The 21,137-nt window shown below is 42.5% G+C and overlaps 1 protein-coding gene and 1 pseudogene across 1 annotated transcript in view; both read right to left on the reverse strand.

Moving 5' to 3' along the window:
• Positions 1–944, reverse strand: part of LOC105993019 — a 10,564-nt pseudogene extending 9,620 nt beyond the window's left edge.
• The window catches only part of LOC105993073 (zinc finger protein 567), a 130,312-nt gene that overhangs the window by 93,838 nt on the left and 15,337 nt on the right, over positions 1–21,137 (reverse strand). Inside the window, exons 6-9 of the mRNA XM_013026206.1 lie at positions 20,958–21,007; positions 19,662–19,785; positions 18,221–18,313; positions 13,597–14,991 (exon numbers count right to left, since the gene is read on the reverse strand). Coding sequence (XP_012881660.1) covers positions 13,597–14,991; positions 18,221–18,313; positions 19,662–19,785; positions 20,958–21,007 — 1,662 coding nt within the window. The remainder of the gene's footprint in view (positions 1–13,596; positions 14,992–18,220; positions 18,314–19,661; positions 19,786–20,957; positions 21,008–21,137) is intronic.

Raw genomic sequence — 21,137 nt, forward strand, 5'->3', positions numbered from 1 at the left:
CCCCCCCCCGCACCGACGTTGTAAAGCTCGTTTTGGACATGACAACTTGTACTTCTCATTGTTGCAACAGGTCCACTTGTAATAACTATTATTCTTTAGGGCTTGGACTGCCTTTGCTCTTGACACATTTGCTTGTGACATGATCAATTCTAGCTCTAACTTCCACACCTGTTTCATCAACCTCTTCCTCTTTCCTCTCCTCTTGTACAGTTGGATTCTGTTTTCTTGAATGTTTGAGACAGCTTCACGTTGAACTTTTAATTTCTCGGCAGCTGCTAACTGTGCTTGCTAAGTCCTCAATCTTGACTTCCCCCAAAACTATGTAGGTATTTGAAGCTTGGCTCTTGTAGACCTCTGGTTTTGTGATGACAAAGAGGATATTCTTGGGCTGGGAAGGTGGCTCAGTGGTAGAGTGCTTGCCTTGCATGCCTGAGGCCCTGGGTTCGATTCCTCAGCACCACATAAACAAAAAGAAAAAAGCCGGAAGTGGCGCTGTGGCTCAAGTGGTAGAGTGCTAGCCTTGAGCTGAAGAGCTGAGAGACAGTGCCCAGGCCCAGAGTTCAGGCCCCATGACCGGACTCAAAAAAAAAAAAGGATATTCTTTGATTTCCAGATAGTGACTCTAGTAACTCCCGTAACCGAAGATCCAGTTTGGACATAGCCTTTCGTGCATTCTTTTCACTGCGACTGTTTTGCTTTGCTGATTGGTTCTTCATCAATTTCTGCTTCTGCTGCAGTTGGGCTTGTTGTGTGGCTGCTTGTGTGGAGTTTTGTTCCTCGAGCCCTGGTACTGATTCATCACTGTCAGATTCTGTTTCAGATCCTGTCTCAGCCTGGGGCTGTGGCAAAATCCTGCTCTGTGGCAGGGACAGTTTCTATGGCTTCACCAGGCATTTCTTCCTAACTCTTAAGACTTCTGGGCGATCCAGCCTTCAAGAAAGGCAGATGGCAGTGTATAGAGTATTTATATAAATACTCTATATATGGAGGGAGTGTATACATATACTTTCTCTCTCTCTCTCTCTCTCTCTCTCTCTCTCTCTATATATATATATATATATATTCCCTTTTGGTCAGTAGCACCCAGTTACTTCCAGCTTTTTCTATTTATGTGATACTGAGGAATTGAACCCAGGGCTTTATAAATGCTAGGCAAGCACTCTACTACAAAACCACATTCCCAGCCCCCTTGATATATATTTGATTTCCATTAATTTCCCGACATATTGTATTTGTCTCATGAATTATTTAGAACTGTGCTGCTAATTTCCAAGTTTTTGGAGTTGTAATTTTTTTTTTACTTTAATCCAGAGATAGTTTTAGTTCTTTAGAATTCGTTAAAGTTTGTGGGACCCAGTATACAGGTTTGTGTGTATCCAGAAAGAAAATGTGCTGTCTTGTTGCCTGGGGCAACCTATAAATGCTGTTTATACCTAGTTGGTGGTGGTTCATTTTTGTATGCTTTCCTATTTTGTGTGTGTATGTGTGTTTTGTTGATCGTGGGGCTTGAACTCTGGGCTTGGGCGCTGTCCCTGTGCTCTTTAGCTCAAGGTGAGTGTTCTACCATTTGAGCCACAGCACCACTTCTGGTTTTCTAGTGGTTTATTGGAGATGAGTCTCACGGACTTTTCTGCCCAGGCTGGCTTTGAACTGTGATCCTAGATCTCAGCCTCCTGAGTAGCTAGGGTTACAGGCATGAGCCACTGGTGCCCTGTTGGCTTTTTCTTTTTATATGATAATGAGGAATTGAACCCAGGGCTTCAAACATGGTAGGCATTCACTCTACCACCAGGCCACATTCCCAACCCAACTACTAAGTTCCTAAAACAGATAAGCATAAAATTTCTTATTGGATAGTACTTTCTACTCTACATTTTCTTACTGCTTCACATGGACACACCATCGAGGCTCCACTTCCCCCCCACCCCTTTTTTTGTTGGTCGTGGGGTTTGAACTCTGGGCCTAGGCGCTGTCCCTCAGCTCTTCAGTCCAATGTGATCACACTACCATGTGAGCCACAACGCCACTTCTTGTTTTCTGGTGGTTTATTGGAGATAAGAGTCTCATGGAGGGCTGGGAAGGTGGCTCAGTGTAGAGCGCTTGCCTTGCATGCTTGAGGCCCTGGGTTCCATTCCTCAGCACCACATAAGCAAAAAGAAAATAGCCGGGAGTGGCACTGTGGCTCAAGTGGTAGAGTGCTAGCCTTGAGCTGAAGGGCTGAGGGACAGCGCCCAGGCCCAGAGTTCAGGCCCACGACTGGACCCACAAAAAAAAAAAAAAAAAAAAGATTCTCATGAACTTTCGTGCCTTGGCTGCCTTTGAACCACAATCCTCAGATCTCAGCCTCCTGAGTATTTAGGATTACAGGCGTGAGCCACAGGTGCTTGGCTCCCTCTTCCCTTTATGTGGTCATCATAAATAATCTGGGAAAGTTGAAAACCTCATGAGACAATGTTACAATTTTTCAATATATGTAGACTTTAAAATTAGAAGTTACAGGCCTGGGAAGGTGGCTCAGTGGTAGAGCACTTGCCTTGCATGCATGAGACCTTGGGTTCGATTCCTCAGCACCACATAAGCAGAAAAAGCTGGCAGTGGCACTGTGGCTCAAGTGGTAGAGAGCTAGCCTTGAGCTGAAGAGCTGAGGGACAGCGCCCAGGCCCAGAGTTCAGGCCCCATGACCAACCAAAAAAAAAAAAATTAGAAGTTACCAAGAAAGAATAGTCTGGTATATTTACCATTTCTGTTGCTCTTCAAGCTGTTTCCACGCCCCCCCAGTGTTCTTCTCCCATTTGGGGTCCTGTGTAGGATGCGAGTTACCTTTAGTCATCATGTTGTCTTAGGCTTCACTTGGATGTGAGTGCTGTGGTGTGGACATTGAATCTGGAAGACACAGCCTTTCCTTTTTTGGTGGCCCCACTCATTTGGGGGATTTTGGAGTGTGTCTCCACTGTGAGCTATTTTTTTAATTACCTTTAAGTAGTTGTACAAAGAAGTATATGAATACAAAGTGTCTGACAACATTGTCACCCATTGTTCCTAACCCATCCCTTCTCTCACTCTTTTTTTAAATTGAGATTAGGTGATTACATAAATTTCACATATTTCACAGTATTGTGGAATAGTGATACTTAAAGTCAAACTTCACAAGGCAAACTGTCATTATCATGGTCTATTAAGTTTGTGAATTCTATGAGCTTTGATAATACAATTATTTCTTCCACATCAGGTGATGTTTACATTTTTTTCCTTTTGCTTAGTGTAGGCTGTTCCCTCTTTCCCTCTGGTCCCTTCCTTCCCATTGCTGTCTTTGGGTTGCTTAGTTCCTTTTCATCTATGTCCAGTGCAGCTGATGGGCCCCTGTGTTGTATGTTTCCCTCCACTGCATGTGTGTGTGTGTGTGTGTGTGTGTGTGTATATATATATATATATATATATATATATATATATGTGGTCAAAAACATGGAGTCATTTACCAATGATACGACAAAATGAGAGTCCTTAGTTTCTCGAGTCCTGTTTACTTTGTCATATATTCTTGCATTTTGGCTTTACATTCACATATAAGGGAGACCATGCGCCATTTGTCTCTTGGCTCTTGCTTACCTCACTCAAAATTATTCACTCTAGTTCCACCCATTTCCCTGTAAATGCCTTTATTTTGTCCTTTCTAAAGACTGCATAATATTCCATTGTATACAGATACCACAATTTTTGGATCCACTCATCAGTTGTGGGTATCTGGATTGTTTCTACATCTTGGCTATTGTGAACAGTGCTGCAATGAACATGGAGGTGTATGTGTATCCTGGTTCCTGTTGCTCAAGATAGATGTCTAGCAGTGGTTTGGCTGGGTGATAGGGGAGGTCTATATTTAGCTTTGTGAGGTACCTCCAGACTGCTTTCCACAGTGGTTGTATTAGTGTACATTCCTACCAGCAGTGTAATAGGGTTTCTCTTTCTCCACAACTTTGGCAGCATTTGTCATTGGCTGCATTTAGGATGCCAGCCATTTGACTGGGGTAAGGTGGTACCTCAGGGTTGCTTTTATTTGTGTTTCCTTTAAAACCAGGGATGATGAACATTTCCTCAAGTGTTTGCCTTTTTTTTTTGGTCATGGGGCTTGAACTCTGGGCTTGGGTGCTGTCCCTCAGCTCTTCAACTCAAGGCGAGTGCTCTACCGCTTGAGCCACAGCACCACTTCCAGTTTTCTAGTGGTGTACTGGAGATAAAAGTCTCAGGGACTTTCCTGCCCAGGCTGGCTTTGAACTGTGATCCTCTTATCTCAGCCTCCTGAGTAGCTAGGATTATAGGAGTGAGCTGCCGGTGCTCAGCTCTTTGCCATTTTTATCTCTTCTGAGAAGTCTCTCTTTAGTTCCCTTGCCCATTTCATGATTGGATTGTTAGATTTGGGAGGGATTAGTTTTTTTTTTGGTCCGGTCATGGGGCCTGAACTCTGGGCTTGAGCACTGTCCCTAAACTCTTCAGCTCAAGGCTAGTGCTCTACCACTTGAGCCACAGCGCCACTTCTGGCTTTTTTCTTTTTGCTTATGTGGTGCTGAGGAATCAAACCCAGGGCCTCGAGCATGCAAGGCAAGCGCTCTACCACTGAGCCACCTTCCCAGCCCTGGGATTAGTTTTTTTTAAGTTATCTGTATAGGACGGATATTAGGCCCTTGTCTAATATGTTGCTGGTAAATATTTTTTTTCCAACTTGTTGGCTTTCTTTCTAGTTTGGTTTCTTTAGCTGTGCCGAAACTTTTTGTTTTAAGGTAATCCAATTTATGGAGTCTCCAATTTGTTGTGACCGTGGAACTCTGTTCAGGAAGTTCCTGCCTGAGTCTATAAGTTCAAGTGTCTTTCCTACTCTGTCCTGCAGTAGTTTCAGGTTTGATGTTAAGGTCTTTAATCCATTTTGAGTTGATGCCGGTGCATGGTGACAGGCTGGGTCTACTTTTAGTTTTCTGCATGTGGCTGCCCAGTTTTCCCAGCACCAGTCGCTGAAGAGGCTGTGCTGCTTCCACTGTACGTCTTTGGCTCCTTTGTCAAATATCAATTGACTGTTAGTATGTGGTTTTATTTTTGGGTCCTCATCCGTTCCATTTGTCGTCGGGTCTCTTTGTGCCAGTACCAAGCTCTATTATGGCTCTATAGTAGAGCTTGAAATCCGGTATTGTGATGCATCCTGCTTTGGCTATTCATATTCCATATGAATTTTTGGACTGTTTTCTCTACTTCAGTAAAGTACATCATTGGGATTTTAATGGGAATTGCATCGAATTTATATATCAATTTTGGAAGTATTGCTATTTTCATTATATTAATTCTGCCTGTCCAGGAACATGGGAGATCTTTCCATTCCCCACTGTCCTCTCTGATTTTTTAGGCTTTTAAGTTTTCATGAAGTATATCCTTTATATCTTTGGTTAGGTTAATTCCTACTTTATTTTTTTTTTTTTGAGGCTATTCTGAATGGGGTTGTTTCCTTGATTTCCCTTTCTGCTTGTACATTGTTGGTGTACAGAAAGGCAACTGGTTTTTGTGGGTTAATTTTGTATCCTGCTACTTTGCTGAAATGGTTTATAAGCTCTAAGAGTTTGGGGATGGAGCTTTTGGGTTTGTTAAAATATAAAATCATGTCATCTGCAAAAAGAGATAGTTTAACTTCTTCCCCCCCCCCCCCGCCATGCGGAACCCTTTAATATCTTTTTCTTGCCTTATTGTTCTTGCTAAGGATTCTAGAACTATATTGAAGAGGAGTGGAGTGGGCATCCTTGCTGTGTCCCTGTTTTTAGGGGAACTGGTTGTAGTTTTTCGCCATTAAGTGTAATATTGGCTATTGGTCTGTCATATAAGGCTTTTACTGTTTTTAGGACTATTTTTTTCCAGATTTTTTTTTTTTTTTTTTTTTTAGAGAAGGGAGCTGGGAAATAGAAGAGAAGGAAAGAGCTGAGAAAGAGCTAGAAGAGCGCAGAGAGAGCTTTTCCAGAGCCTTTAACGTGAATGAGTGTTCTATTTTCTTTTTTTTTTTGGGTCCAGTCATGGGGCCTGAACTCTGGGCCTGGGCGGTGTCCCTCAGCTCTTCAGCTCAAGGCTAGCGCTCTACCACTTGAGCCACAGCGCCACTTCCGGCTTTTTTTTCTTTTTGTTTATGTAGTGCTGAGGAATTGAACCCAGGATCTCAGGCATTCAAGGCAAGCGCTCTATCACTGAGCCACCTTCCCAACCCCGAGTGTTGTATTTTCTCAAAAGCCTTTTCCGTGTCAATGGAGATAATCATGTTTCTTGATCTTGGATCTGTTGATGTGATGCATTACATTTATTGACGTTTGTTAAACCATCCCTGCATCTGTGATGAAGCCTACTTGATCATAATGTATGATTTTTTGGATGTTTCTGGATTCTGATGACTAAAATTTTATTGAGGAGCTTTGCATTTGTGTTCATCAAAGATTGGTCTTTAGTTCTCTTTTTTTTGTTGGGTCTTTGCTTGGTTTGGGGATGAGTGTGATATTGGCTTCATAGAATGAGTTTGGGATTGCTCCCTCTGTTTCTATTTCTCTAAAGAGCTTGAGGAGTATGGGTATTCGTTCCTCTTTAAAGGTCTTAGAATTCTGTAGTGACTCCATCTGGTTCTGGGCTTTTCCTTATTGGAAGACTTTTGATCGCTTCCTCTATCTCATTGTAGGTTATTGGCTTAATTGATTTATTTCTTCTTGGTTCAGTTTGAGCAATTTGTATTTTTTTAGGAATTCATAATTTCTGCTAGGTTTTCCTTCCTTAATATCTAATCTGGCAATCTTTCTTTATAACTGTTCCGATGTCTTGGATATTTGGTGTAATTCTTCAATAAGATCCCTGATCCTATTGATTTGGGTCTCCTCTTTTTAGTTAATCTTGCCAGAGGTCCATCAATTTTATTTATTTCAAAAACCCAGGTTTTTGCTTTATTAATTTTATGTATATTTTCCTAAGTCTCTTGTTAATTTCAACTCTTATTTTGGTTATCTCGCTCCATCTAGGAACTTTAGGTTCAACTTTTTCTTGTTTCTCTAACAGTTTTAGTTGCATCATGAGATTGTTTACTTGGTCTGTCTCGTTTTTTTCTTTTTTTTTTTTTGTTTTCATTTATTGCTCAGGGTCTGGGCCTGGGCGCTGTCCCTCAGCTCTTCAGCTCAAGGCCACAGTGCCACTTCTGGCTTTTTTCTTTTTTTTTTTCTTTTTGCTTATGTGGTGCTGAGGAATTGAACCCAGGGCCTCAGGCATGCAAGGCAAGCACTCTACCACTGAGCCACCTTCCCAGCCCTCTTGTTTTCTTGATGTGTGCACTGAGAGCAATAAATTTTTTTTGGGGGGGGGGTCTGGTCTTGGGGCCTGAACTCTGGGTCTGGGCGCTGTCCCTCAGCTCTTCAGCTCAAGGCTAGAGCTCTACCATTTGAGCCACAGCGCCACTTCCGGCTTTTTTCTTGCTTATGTGGTGCTGAGGAATCGAACCCAGGGCCTCATGCATGCAAGGCAAGCGCTCCACCACTGAGCCACCTTCCCAGCCCCTGATGGATCTTCTTTTCTGATCCAATCTGTAGTTTTTTCTTTTGGTGAATTCAGTCTATTAATGTTTATGGTTATTATAGAGAGGTATATTGTGTTTCCTGTCATTTTCCTACTTTCCTAAGTTTTTCTTCTTTCCTTTCCTCCTGTGTTTACTCAGTTGGTCTCCTAGCGCTATCTGGTATGGTTCCCTGATATTGTTTTCTTCAGATTATAATCCCCCTCTTAATATTCTTTGCAATGCTGGATTATTGGTTATGAATTCATTGTTTTTCTTTACTATTAAAAATTTGTTTCTCCATCCAATGTGAATGCTAGCTTCACTGGATATACCACTCTGGGCTGGCAGTTATTGGTTTTCAGGTCTCAGATGGTCCTTTCCCAGGCTTTCCTTGTATTCATGTCTATGTGGAGAGATCTGCAGTGAATCTAATTTTTCTTCCCATTGTAGTATAGCTCCTTCTTTGCTTTTGCTGTGTATGATTGTTTAATTGCTGAGATCTAGCATTTTTACTATAATGTGCCTAGCAGTGTTCCTTCTGGGATCCTGATTGTTAGGTAAACCTCTGTTATATAGTTAAGATGTTCTCTTTTAAGAACTGTGAACTATTTTAAGACTTTGTCCCTGAGGTTTTGAGAAAGCCACAGAGCTAGTTGTTGCTTTCATCCCATCCCATGAAGGAATATGCTGGTAATGTGACGCTGCATCTATAATCTTCACCTGTCTGTATGGTGGTTGTCATGTTTCTCACCAATTTCCTCACCATCCCTCCCTTTCCACAATGTGTGCTGTATGGGTGGATGACACACTGGTTAACAATCTAGTAATATTTTGTTCAATTTAGCTCAGCTTTGGCCACTGAGAGCTTTTTTCCTACTTTGCCCCATTCTCCCCAGGCACCCTCATTGTGCCTTTGTGTATGCATGCGCCTGCATGCCTGCAGTTTAATATTTTTTGTCATGGGGGCTTGAGCTCTAGGCCTGGGTGCTTTTCCTCAGCTCTTCAGCTCAAAGGACAGCGTTCTACCACTTGAGCCTCAGTGCCACTTCTGGCCTTTTCTGTTTATGTGGTGCTGAGGAATGAAACCTAGAGCCTCATGCATGCGAAGCAAACACTCTACCACTGAACTACCTTCCCACCCCTAGTACTTTACCTTCAGGCACTATAAAATGCTCTAGGGCTATGTTGGATGTTTCCAGCTCTTATTCTAGAATTAGCCATTTTTTAAGGAATCCTCATGACAGTGCAAGCACTCTCATGCTTGAACCATGCCCCTAGGCACTGTCCCTGAGCTGTTTTTTGCTTAAGGCTAGTGCTCTACCACTTGAGCCACAGCACTACTTCTGGCTTCTTGTTTATGTATACTGAGAAATCCAACCCAGGGCTTTATGCATGCTAGGCAAGCACTCTGCCACTAAGCCACACTCCCAGTCTGGTCCCAACTTTCTTTTGATTAGTGTTAGCCACCTTTCTGGCTATTAGGCTCCTTGTGTAGTTATCCTAGGTCTCTTAATTGTATGTTTGTCATACTTCCATGATTTTGGAAAGGTGCCAAGTTATCGTAAAAAATTGTCAAAACTGCTGGGTGCCAGTGGCTCATGCCTGTAATCCTAGCTACTCAGGAGGGTGCTGTCCCTCAGCTCTTCAGCTCAAGGTGAACGCTCTAGTTGAGCCACAGCTCCACTTCCAGTTATCTGCTGGTTAGTTGGAGTTAAACAGTTTTACATACTTTCCTTGCCTGGGCTGGCTTTGAACTGCAATCCTCAGATCTCAGCCTCCTGAGTAGTTAGGATTACAGGTGTGAGCCACTAGCGTCCATGAATTGATTCTTTGGATAGTCTTGGAAGCTGTCTTGGGAGCTGCTAAGGTGTTTATTCAGGTAAGCACAGAGCACATTCTCAGTGAAGTACTGGGGTGTAAAATTCCAGTACTTCTCTTCTAAAGAATGTTATATTCATATAAGTAGTATAAAATAATCATCTTCTCTCACAGTACTTGTGACACAGCAACTCTTTTTCCTACCATGGCTCTGGTGGTGTCTGTGTGATGGGAAGTGGCAGCAGAGGAGTAATAGGCCTTTTCCGAGTCTGGGGCCTCACCACTTTTTTTCCTATGCTACACTGCCAGCCCATCTGCATGGTTGGTTGGCCCACTAAAGATTAAAATTAAAACCTTCTTTGTTAAATCCTTCAGTGCTTAAAATATAAAAAACTACTTTTCTCTCAACAAATTGTCAACATATAACAAAGTACCTAGATGCTAGAGGAGCAGGATGATGAACGCGTAGAACTTAGGCGTCCCATAGCACACGTGTACATTTGTCTCACACATGGAGGCTTCACAAAGGGACCATCTTTTTTTCTAAAACCATTTATTTATTGTACAAAATTGTAATTAAATCACATGCATGTTAATTACTCGGAGGCAGTAACACAGGTCTGATGCCTTTGTATTTAAGCAGAAGATTTAAAGGCATGAAATAGAAATTTGGAAAAATATTTGAGGTGAAAGAGAATTAGAAACAAGACAGAGCAAAAACATTTAGAAACAGGTAAGCAAATTGCAGCTTATAGACCAAACTTGGCTTGATGCTTGTTTTATTGGACCACAGCCAGACAAATCCAGTCAGAACCAGCAATGCAGTGACGACCTTCTGGATCACTTTGTCACTGGGAGCTATGATTTATAGGACATCAAGCAGGATTTCAGTAGATATCAGCAGCAGGCCCCTTTACAGTGATTAACAAAAATCTCCACTGGGATGTCAAGCAGAAGAAGTGAAATTGCCACCTTGGATAAGGTCTGCCTGGACAACACAATCTCCAAATCTAGTTTCTACATATCACTTTGGGAAATGCAAATGGAGATAAAAAATCACAGACATAAAGCAAATGACCTTTAAGCAAGGTAGGTGCTCAACCTCACTGGCAGTTAAATGCAAACTGAAGGCACCTTTTCAACTCTGGGTCAAATTGTCAGGAAATGCACATGCAGTTCATATCAATGGTAAATTTCAGACAAGGCACTAACAGTTACATTTTAAATATATTGTTTAAAAAAACACACACACACAAAGTACTTTAAGGCACAAAATAAGTATAGAAAATCTGTAGTGTAATTACTGGTAAAATCGCCCAAATTTTCACTTGTGGATGGACTGCATTTATCACAGTTTATGTGTATACTTAATCTAAAATTGGTTAGATCAGTAGGTTCTGACTAGAAGGCTGTCCATGAGAAAAAGAGGCTGTACTATCATGGGCCCACCCCTAACCTCCTTGTACCAAACAAATCTAGATGTGAATGTCTTCCTGAGAATGCAGGACAGAAGAACCATCAGTGTCTGTAGTTTTGCTTTCAAAAAAAAGTCTATACTATACTTACTACATTCTTGGCTTAAATTTGATTGAAAACAGATTGTGATGGTCCTGGTTTCCACCTCCTGAATAGCTGGCGATTACAGGCATTTACCACTACAAAAGGTATTTTGTTTTGTGACCATACTGGTGCTTGAACTTGGGGCTTGATAGGCAAGCGTTCTGTACCATGAGATGCAACCCTTAATTCTTAAAAAGCTAAATAATATATTTTTAACAACTCAAAATATTAGAAATTATAATGAAACTAGCACTATGGTAATCTATACTTTATTAAACTAAAGATACAACAAAATAGTTCAAGAATAGATTTATGGCGGGGCACTGGTGGTTCACACCTGTAATCCTAGCTACTCAGGAAGCTGAAATCACAGTTCAAAGCCAGCATGGGCAGGAAAATCCATGAGACTCTTATCTCCAATTAACTACCAGAAAACCAGAAGTGGCACTGTGGCTCAAGTGGTAGAATGCTATTCTTGAGCTGAAGAGCTAAGGAATAGCTCCCAGGACCAGAGTTCAAGCCCCAGCACTCACCAACCAAAAAACACAGCAAGGGGGGTGGGGACTGAATCTACTACCTGGTGACCATAGCAAGTAGACAACTGCACTGACCTGTGCTGTTCTACTGTTCCAGGTCAGTCTCAGCCTAGGCCTTCTGATTACAAAATGACCACATACACATTCTGTAGTTAGTAAAACTATTTTTGTTATTCATTGGGAAAGAAAAGTCAACAGACGTCCATTTGCAGACTTCTGCTCAGCCCAGTGGACAGAAGCACAAGGAAACAAGCATTTACTTAAGGAGAATGTTATCAGTGGCTAAACCAACAGTGTCTCCACTGTACAGTTGTTTATTCCCCCACCCCCTTTTCTTTGCCATTCTGGTGTTTGAACTCAGGGATCCTGTGCTGTAGTACTTGAGCAACTCTGCCAGCATCTTTTTTACACTGGCTCTTTTTAAGGCAGACTATCTTATGCCCAGGATGGTCTGGACTAAGATCTTCCTCTTTTGTTGAAGATAGGTGCATGCTACTACACCCAGCTAAAAATCTTTTTTGCCTAATGCATGATGCTTTATGTTTCTTTAGAGGATAGAATCATAATTTCAGAAAAAGGTTTTAGCTCTGCTTTACATTCTGTTAGAGCTTCTTGTACAAAGAATTTATTAGAGCTGGGTGCCAGTGGCTGCTGCATGTAATCCCAGCTGAGAGGCTGAGATCTGAGGATCGCAGTTCAAAGCCAGCCTGGGCAGGAAAGTCCATGAGACTTATCTCCAATAAACCATCAAAAAACTGGAAGTGGTGCTGTGGCTCAAATGATAAGAGTGCTAAATTTGAGCTGAAGAGCTGAGGGACAGCACACAGGCCCAGAGTTCAAGCTCCACAACCGACATTTTAAAAAAATTATTAGGAATCAATAGTACAGCCAGACAAATGCTCGCCCTTCCCATTACACACAAGAGAAGTTAACTGAAGAGCTGCTTCCCCCCTCATTAACTTCCTTCCACATGGGAGTTCTCTTTCACATTCACTACCAGGGGCAAGTTGCTTTAATGAGAGGCATTGTTAAAATGGGTCTCTCACTGTGTGGTGCTAGCTGGCTTGTAACTTGTGATTCTCTCCACTCTAGCTTCTTGGTGCTAGAATTGTAGCTATGTACCACCATGCCTAGATTGGGAGGTTTTAATAAATCTCTAAATCCGGTTGATTTCAGAGCAACCTAACTTCCTCCTGCTGGGTTTCTTTACATTCCCACTCTGCTGAGGAGGCAAAGGGGCAAAATATGAAAGAAAACTTTACTGTGTCTCTAGAAGGAATTAGGAGTCAATTAAGAGTGGGTGCCTGTAATACTTGCTACTTAAGAGGCTGAGATTTGAGGATCAATCAGGTTAGAGCTAGATAGCCCAGGCAGTCCATAAGTTCTTCAACTAACATCACAAAGCCACAGGTGAAGCTGGGGTTTAAGAGGTAGAATGCTAGCTTTGAGCAAAAGCTTGGGGACAATGCCTCAGCCCTGAGTTCAAGCCCCACGACTGGCACAGAAAGAAAATGATCAAGAGGCCCCCAAAAAGTCACCAGACATAGGTATTCCTAACAGCAGCTTTCCTCTGGCACACTATCACTACTAGCCAGACCTTTTCTAAGGTTAGCGTATTTAATCTTTATGGTATCTCAAAGTTTGCTGCATTTTAACACTAACATAACCTTTCTCAAACAGACTGAATGGCCAGATGCTGGTAATCCTAGCTATTCAGGAGCTGAGATGTGAGGATAGCAATGCAAGGCCAGCCCAGGCAGAAAAGTCAGTGAGACTCTTATCTCCAACAAACTACTCAGAAGTGGTGCTGTGGCTCAAGTCTTATGTACAAAGAGGCTCAGAAACAAGGTGCCCAGGCCCTGAATTCAAGCCTTCAGACTGGCCAAAGAAAAAAAAGACTGAATTACCAGGTGAGTAACCCTGATGTTAAGATGTCCTGAAGATTCATTTCTCTGACTAAGTTCCCTGAGGTTGACTTGGTTCTGAGACACCAAAATGGGATCCCCACTCTTTCTTCACCAATTTTCTAGTATTTTACCAATTGATTCCTGTTGGCTAAATTCTGGAAGAACTTATTTATCTAATTTCACCATAGGTGTTAAATCAAAATCATGTCCCTTTCCCTCTATTCACTCCTCTGTCCTGCATGAATTCTTTGATGCTGACTGAGGTGAGAGCCACGGATAAAGGCCTTCCCACACTGCTCACACTCATAGGGCTTTTCACCAGTGTGAATTTTCTGGTGTCGATTAAGTTCTGAGCCTCGCCCGAAGGCCTTTCCACACTCCCTACACTCATAGGGTCTCTCACCAGTGTGGCTTCTTTCGTGATGGGTAAGCTCCGATCTTCGAATGAAAGCCTTCCCACATTCCTTACACTTGTGGGGTCGGTCACCAGTGTGAACTTTTTGATGTCTCACTAGTTCTGTGCTACATGTGAAGGCCTTTCCGCATTCCTTACATTTATAGGGCTTCTCCCCAGCATGAGCTCTCTGGTGGCGAGTGAGCTCTGAGCCGCGCCGGAAGGCGCTCCCACACTGCTTACACTTGTAGGGTTTCTCCCCAGTGTGGACACTCTGGTGCCGCAGGAGGTGGGAGTCAGAGATGAACCCTTTCCCACACTCCTTACACTTGTGGGGTTTCTCCCCCGTGTGAATCCTCTGATGCAGACTCAGTTGTGAGGCGCAGCTGTACACGTTGCCACATTCCTTGCACTCATAGCGCCTCTCCCCAGTGTGAGTGATCTGATGGAGACTAAGCTGCGTGTCATAGCGAAAGGCTTTCCCGCACTCCTTACACTTATGGGGCTTCTCGCCTGTATGGATTCTCTGGTGTCGGAGAAGGTGTGAGGAGCGGGTAAAGGCCTTCCCGCACTCCTTACACTCAAAGCACTTCTCATCCGTGTGGACTCTGTGGTGAAGGTTAAGTTGGGCATTAGATGGAAACGCCTTCCCACATTCCTGACATTTGTAGGGCTTCTCACCTGCGTGCATCTTTTGGTGCTGCCTACGTTGTGAGGTAGAATGAAAGGCTTTCCCACACTCCTTACACTTATGAACTTTCTCACCCATGGGGGCGCTTGAGGCCCCTTTCTCATTTTCAGTGCTTTTTTTGCTTTTATGAACTTTCTGGTGCTTCATCAAGCTGGACTCACTATCAAAGATTTTCCCACACTCTCCGCATTCACAGTCTTTTTCCTTACCAGGAGTTCTTCTGTGCGGAACGGGACATGACTGGCTCCTGACAGCTTTCTGACACTTGGTGCATTCACAGGATTTCTCTCCAGTGTGAGCTGGCGGAGGGCCTTTCTGGGCTGAATGTTGAATGGAAGTGGGCCTTTCTGTCGAGGCTTTCCCCGGCTGTCGTAGGCTTCCCTCCCGAGGCTCTGCTCTACTCTCCAACTGGCCTGAGACGCTGCTGCCATTAAGGTTGGAGTGTCTACGTTTTTCTTTTATAAAATTAAACCATTGCAAATGGAGAGAACTGTCCTTTGGCAATATATTCTTGGTTTTCCATCTAGACTCACAGTCTGAAAGAAAGAAGAAGTATTTTCATATTTCAGGAGAAAACTTCTGAAGTTAGAAATGACAGCAGGGCTGAGAATATGGCTTAGTGGTAGAGTGCTAGCCTAGCATGCATGAAACCGCCAGTTCAATTCCTCAGTACCACATAAACATAAAAAGCCAGAAGTGGAGCTGTGGGTGAAGTGGTAGAGTGCTGCTATCCTTGAGCAAAAGAAGCTGAGGGACAGTGCCTAGCCCCTGACTTCAAGCCTCAGGACTGGCAAAACAAAAAACAAACAAACAAACAAAAACAATTAGGTGGGCCGCAATAGTTCATTCATGCTTGTAATGTTGTAATGTCAGCTAACTCAGGAGGGTTTATAGTTGGAGCCAATTTGGGCACATTTCACCATTTCACCTTCCAATTCACAAGCAAAAAAGCTGGGCCGGAGCTGTGGCTCACGTGGTTGAATACCAGCAAGAAAGCCCAGTGAGGCCCCTAAGTTCAAGCCTTCGTACTAGTACCAAAATAAACAAAGATAGTGAAAATTTACTACTGTTGTTACTCGTTGCAATTTGGAGGAGAAATAGAAATAAGAGCTCCGAAAGGAAGGTAGAAAATCACAATCAGAATAGGAATTTTGACCAGAAACCACCTTTGCTAAATGAGTATGACATTACCACCAACAGCCAAAATCTCATCTCTAGGTTTAAAAAATAACCAGATTTTACCTAACTGCCTATACTATCATCTTATCCTATTAGCTTGGCTGCTGTCCGTATATCCACACCCTCAATAGATCATGTCACTCTACTCAAAATCCTTCTTAATTGGGTAAGTCAAAGACGCTATGTTGTACCTTCCACGACCCTGTCCTATACCACCCCTGCCCTTGCTACCTGACCAACTGTGTGTCCTCCATCCAGCTCACCAAGGACAGTTCCCATGCCCTCCCTGCTATGTTCATGTGGATCACTTGGTTACTGCTTCTTTCTTCAGAGCCCTTGTTGAAGCACAAGTTTCAGAATAGCACCCTCCCCATTCCATTCCATTTTTTGGTAGCATGTCATCTTACCTATTTTCCAATATTATGAAAGTTTTTATCTGTATTTTTGAAAACTTTCATATTAGACTTCATATTGGACATGAACTTGCATGATGCCACAGGAAACATCTGGCTCTATTTCCTTATTCTCTATTTCTGTCAATCCAGTTTGTAGACATCCTTGTCCATCACTTCTAACTTAACAGATACTTATTTTTGGTATACTGTCTGTCCTTCACTGTAATGCTAGCTATTCAGGAGGCTGAGATCTGAGGACACCGGTCAAAGCCAGCCCAGGGCAAGTCAATCCATGACATGCTTATCTCCAATAAATTACTCAGAAAAAGCTGGAAGTGGTGCTGTGGCTCAAATGGTAGAGCACAAGCCCCAGGACCAGCAAAAACAAAAAACACCTTTCTCTTGAGCATGCTTTCCTTGCAGCTTGGGGTGTGGCATTTCCCCCAGTCCCTGCTCACCTTACAGCCCCAGTTTTGTACCATTGGTTTGCTTATCTTGGATTCTTCCAGACTTCTATGAATGCTCTATTCTAGAATTTCTGCAGTATCAGTTTTTTCATTCTGAATTCTTTAGTTTTTTGGTCAAGTGCTCTGTTCTATAAATCTTTTGCCGAGTTGTAACTGACAAAGAACCAACACAAGTATAATTTCATCCGTCATGATATAAGCATCCTATAACACAATTTAATGAATATTAACAAGACTAAGGGTATCCATGTAGAAATTAGCTAGGTGCAGTGGTAATCACCTGTAGTCCCAGCTACTTTCAGAAACATGGCCTTACTGAATTGTAGCAAACATTTAAAATAAACTTAATAGGCCAGGTGCCCATGGCTCATGCCTATAATCCTAGCTACTCAAAAGGCTGAGAGCTGAGGATTGCAATTTGAAGCCAGCCCAGGCAGAAAAATCCATGACACTCTTACCTCTCAAAAAAAGCCCAAAGTGGTGGCTCAAATGGTAGAGTACTAGCTTTGAGCACAACGAGGCTCAGGGACACTGACCAGGCCGAGTTCAAGCACCATGACCAGGAAAAAGACAAAAAACAATTCAGGGCTGGGAATGTGGCTTAGTAGTAGAGTGCTTGCCTAGCATTCATGAAGCCCTGGGTTGGACTCCGCAGTACCACATACACAGAAAAAGCTCGGAATGGAGCTGTGGCTCAAATAGCAGAGTGCTAGCCTTGAGCAAATGAAGCTCAGGGCCAGTGCCTAGACCCTGAGCTTAAAATTCCAGGACTGGCAAAAAAAAATTAAAAAACATGTATTTTATAAATGTGTATGTATGTGTGTGTATTCAAAAATGTCAGAAAGGCAAAAAAGAATATTTTTCAATTGGTTCTGAGGCTAATATTACACTGATGCAAAGTCACCACAAGGATTCATCTCTGCATTTACCCACAATGGAAATAACTCTTTCTCTTGAATTCCTCTATAGTTTACACTAAGATGTTTTATACTAAAACAGAAATCCTGCAACATAAAGGTATTAACAAACCAGGCGTAACTTACCCTTGAAAAGCATGGTGGATTTAACATAAATACTACACATGTCCTTTTATATAACAGAACAAAGGACAAACTACAGGGTATCTTAGTAGATTTAGATAAAGCAATTACTGAAAGTATTGATGTGGAAGAAGCTAGTCACAAAATGCCTGTTAGATATTAATATGAAATGTCCCGAACAGGTACATAAATATATAGAGAAAATAGATTGCTAGTTGCTTAGGGAAGGGAAGTGACTAATGTACCTTTCATTTGGAGGTTTAATGAAAATATGCTATAATTTGATGGCTACAACTCTGTAAATGTACTAAAACCTAATAACTACACTTTTCCAGTGAAGCTATTTTAAAAAGTTGAGTATGATGGCTCATGCTTGTGGAGCAAAAAGACTTCCTAACCAAAAGCTGGATGTGTTAGAGCCTTACCTGCCTAGCAAACACAAGTCCCAAAGTGAACAGAAAAACTGTACAGGGGAAAGGGCTGACATAGTGGAAGGAAAAGGGCCTTTCTGAACTGTGAGGGCAATCTAAACAGTAGCAAGCCAGTAGTAACTGGATCATTTCAAGCCACTTTTCGTCCTCCCCCCACCCCCCAGTTTCAGGCTGTCTTACATCAGAGATGTTGCTTTCTCACAATCTGGCTGAGTGACAGCCACAATGTCCCCCAATATTATTCACTACTCACCTGGATGCCACACTGTTGTCTTCCTCATAACCATCCAGGACTCTTTCCCCTGCTCCAATAAGGAGATAACATATGGCTTAGTATCACAAAGTCCTGCTCAAGGAAAAAAGAGATTATGTTATGGATATCACAATTAAAAATCAGTGAGAGCGGGCTAGAAAGGTGGCTCAGTGGTAGACTGCTTGTTTTGCACACACAAAGCCCTGGGTTCGATTCCTCAGCACCACATAAGCAGAAAAAGGCTCAAGTTAGAGTGCTAGAGAGTGGAAGAGAGCTGAAGAGCTGAGGGACAGTGCCCAGGCCCAGAGTTCAGACTCCATGACTGGCCAAAAAATAAAAAAGTCAGTGAGCCGGACTGGTAAGGTGGCTTAGGGATAGATTGCTTACCTAACATGCATGAAGCCTGTGTTTGATTCCTCCATACCATAAAAAAGGGGTATTGTGGCTCAAATGCTAACCTTGAGCTAACAGAAGCTCAGGACCAGTTCACAGGGCCCTGAGTTCAAGCCCCAGGACTTCCCCGCCCCCCCCCAAATAAAAATCAGTGAGAGAAACAAGTAGAAAAAAGAGGGGAGCTGGTGGCTCATGCCTGTAATGCTAGCTACTCAAGAGACTTGAGATCTGAGGATCACAGTTCCAAGCCAGGCTGAGCTAGAAAGCTGTGAGACTGCTTTGTCCAATTAAGCACCCAAAAAAAACCCTGGAAGTAGAACTGTGACTCAAGAGTGTCAGCTAGCCTTGAGCAAGAAAGCTCATAGACAGTGCCCAGGCCCTGAGTTTAATCCTTAGGATGGGCACAAAAAAGGGAGTGAAGATCAAAGGAATGAAAAAGACCAAGATGCCCAATAGGAGAGGGACTCACACTCTTTGAAAAACAAGAATGATTCACTTAGGTATTTAAAGCCAAAATAAAGGCCAGGTACTGGTAGCTCATGCCTGTAATCCTAGCTACTCAAGAGGCTGAGCTCCAAGGATTATGGTTCAAAGACAGCCAGGACAGGTAAATCCTGTGAGACTCTTATTTCCACTTATCCAGCAGAAAACCTTAAGTAGAGCTGTAGCTCAAAGTGGTAGAGCACTAGCCTTGAGCAAAAGTGCTCAGGGACATCGCCCAGGCCCTGAGTTCAAGCTCCATGACAAAACAAGTCAAGGGCTGGTACTGTGGCTTAGTGGTAGAGTGCTTGCCTAGCATGCATGAAGCCCTCCCTGGGTTTGATTCCTCAGTACCACATACACATAAAAAGCCAGAAGTGGTGCTACGGCTCAAGTAGTAGAGTGCTAGCTTTGAGCAAAAGAAGCTCAAGGACAGTGCCCAGGCCCTGAGTTCAAGTCCCAGGATTGGCCAAAAAAAAGTCAATATAAATTAATAAAAAAAAAATCATGAAAAAGACAAATTCTAGAAAGCCAATTATGTATTTTGAGGGGTTATAGGTACACTTACCCAATGAGACAAGGTTGTTGTAGTTCTCCAACATTACATCTTGGTACAAATCCTTCTGAGCAGAGCTTAAGCATTCCCATTCCAGTTGAGAGAAGTAAATGACCACATCATTGAACTTCAAGCCCTTAAACCACAAACAAATATGCTGTTTGTAAAATCAATGAACTAAATGTTTTAGGTTGTATGAAAGAAAATGAAGGAGATTCAGCAGGGGCTCCACTGGGGAGCCAAGGTCTGCTGGCTCTCAACAAGGATGGGTTAGCAGAAATGGGGCCAGTGACAAGTGCAAACCTGGGACTTCAGCACATGTAACCACCCAGGTACAAGCATAAACCAAGCCCAGGTCATAAGTGGTATTAAGTGGTGTTATTCAGTTAATACAGAGTACACAACATACACTTCCCACTGCCCCTATTTTCTCATCGCAAAGTATTTTATAAAAGTCTGTCACTGAAAAGGAATATAATTTATATAACTATAGTTTCTTTCAAACTTAGGTTCAACAAAATAAAAGTCAGGTCCCAAATCCCATCCATTTTTCTATATCATCACCACTTTAAAAAAAGGCAGGGATGTAACTCGGTGATAAAGTGCTTGCTGAGCACATGAAATTACTAGGATATCTATCTCATGGAATTGTTATGTGGATTAAACAAGACTATACATGGAAAGACGTTCACACCACAGAGGTTCAAAGTAAGTGCTACTTCGGTTAGTTTTGTTTCTATTATAGTATGGTCTTACACAGTCACATACCCATTCTTAATTACAGATAAAATCATTTAAAAATATTAAGTGACAAGATTTACATGGTGGTACCATGAGTGACCTTAGTGATCTTAGTTTTGAAAATTACAAGAATCCTATATTCAGTCACTAGAAAAGAAGCAATTAGGTTATTTCTACCTTGGGAAAAATATTTAGAGCGCAGGCAGGCAGGCAGGCATTCCAGGCTGTTAGAAATTTGTAAGCTTTAAAAAGGCTACTTCAGTGATCCTAGAGGGGACAACAAAGAAATTAGTGAGACTGGAGTGGATAACCCTACAGTGCTGTAAAGTTCCCACCATCACAGGGCAGGTCACGACTGAGAATGGACAACATCAGGGAAGTGGAAATTCCAGATCACAAAACACAGTTTATGCAGAGCAAACCTGAGACTGGTTTGAGACACCACCAGAAATCTGGCTTTTTCGACTCTTCTGCCAAATCACCAATGTAAATTTTCGGTAACTCTGGAATTTGACAGGGCTCTGAAAAACCAAAAGCCCTTTTCAAGAAATACTGAATGCAACTTACGTCCACTATGACTTCAAATACACAGTACTTCTTGCCTTCTCTTCTGGATTCTTAAGGAAAGAAAAAAGATAGAAAATGGTTACCAAATCACAAGCCAACAATTCATTCTTATGGCCCAGTCAAGGCACAGGCCTGAACCAACACCCCTAACCCTAGACTTGGAGAGATGCTGAGGAAACC

Source organism: Dipodomys ordii, unplaced genomic scaffold (assembly GCF_000151885.1).
Source record: "Dipodomys ordii isolate 6190 unplaced genomic scaffold, Dord_2.0 Scaffold92, whole genome shotgun sequence".
Lineage (NCBI taxonomy): Eukaryota > Metazoa > Chordata > Mammalia > Rodentia > Heteromyidae > Dipodomys > Dipodomys ordii.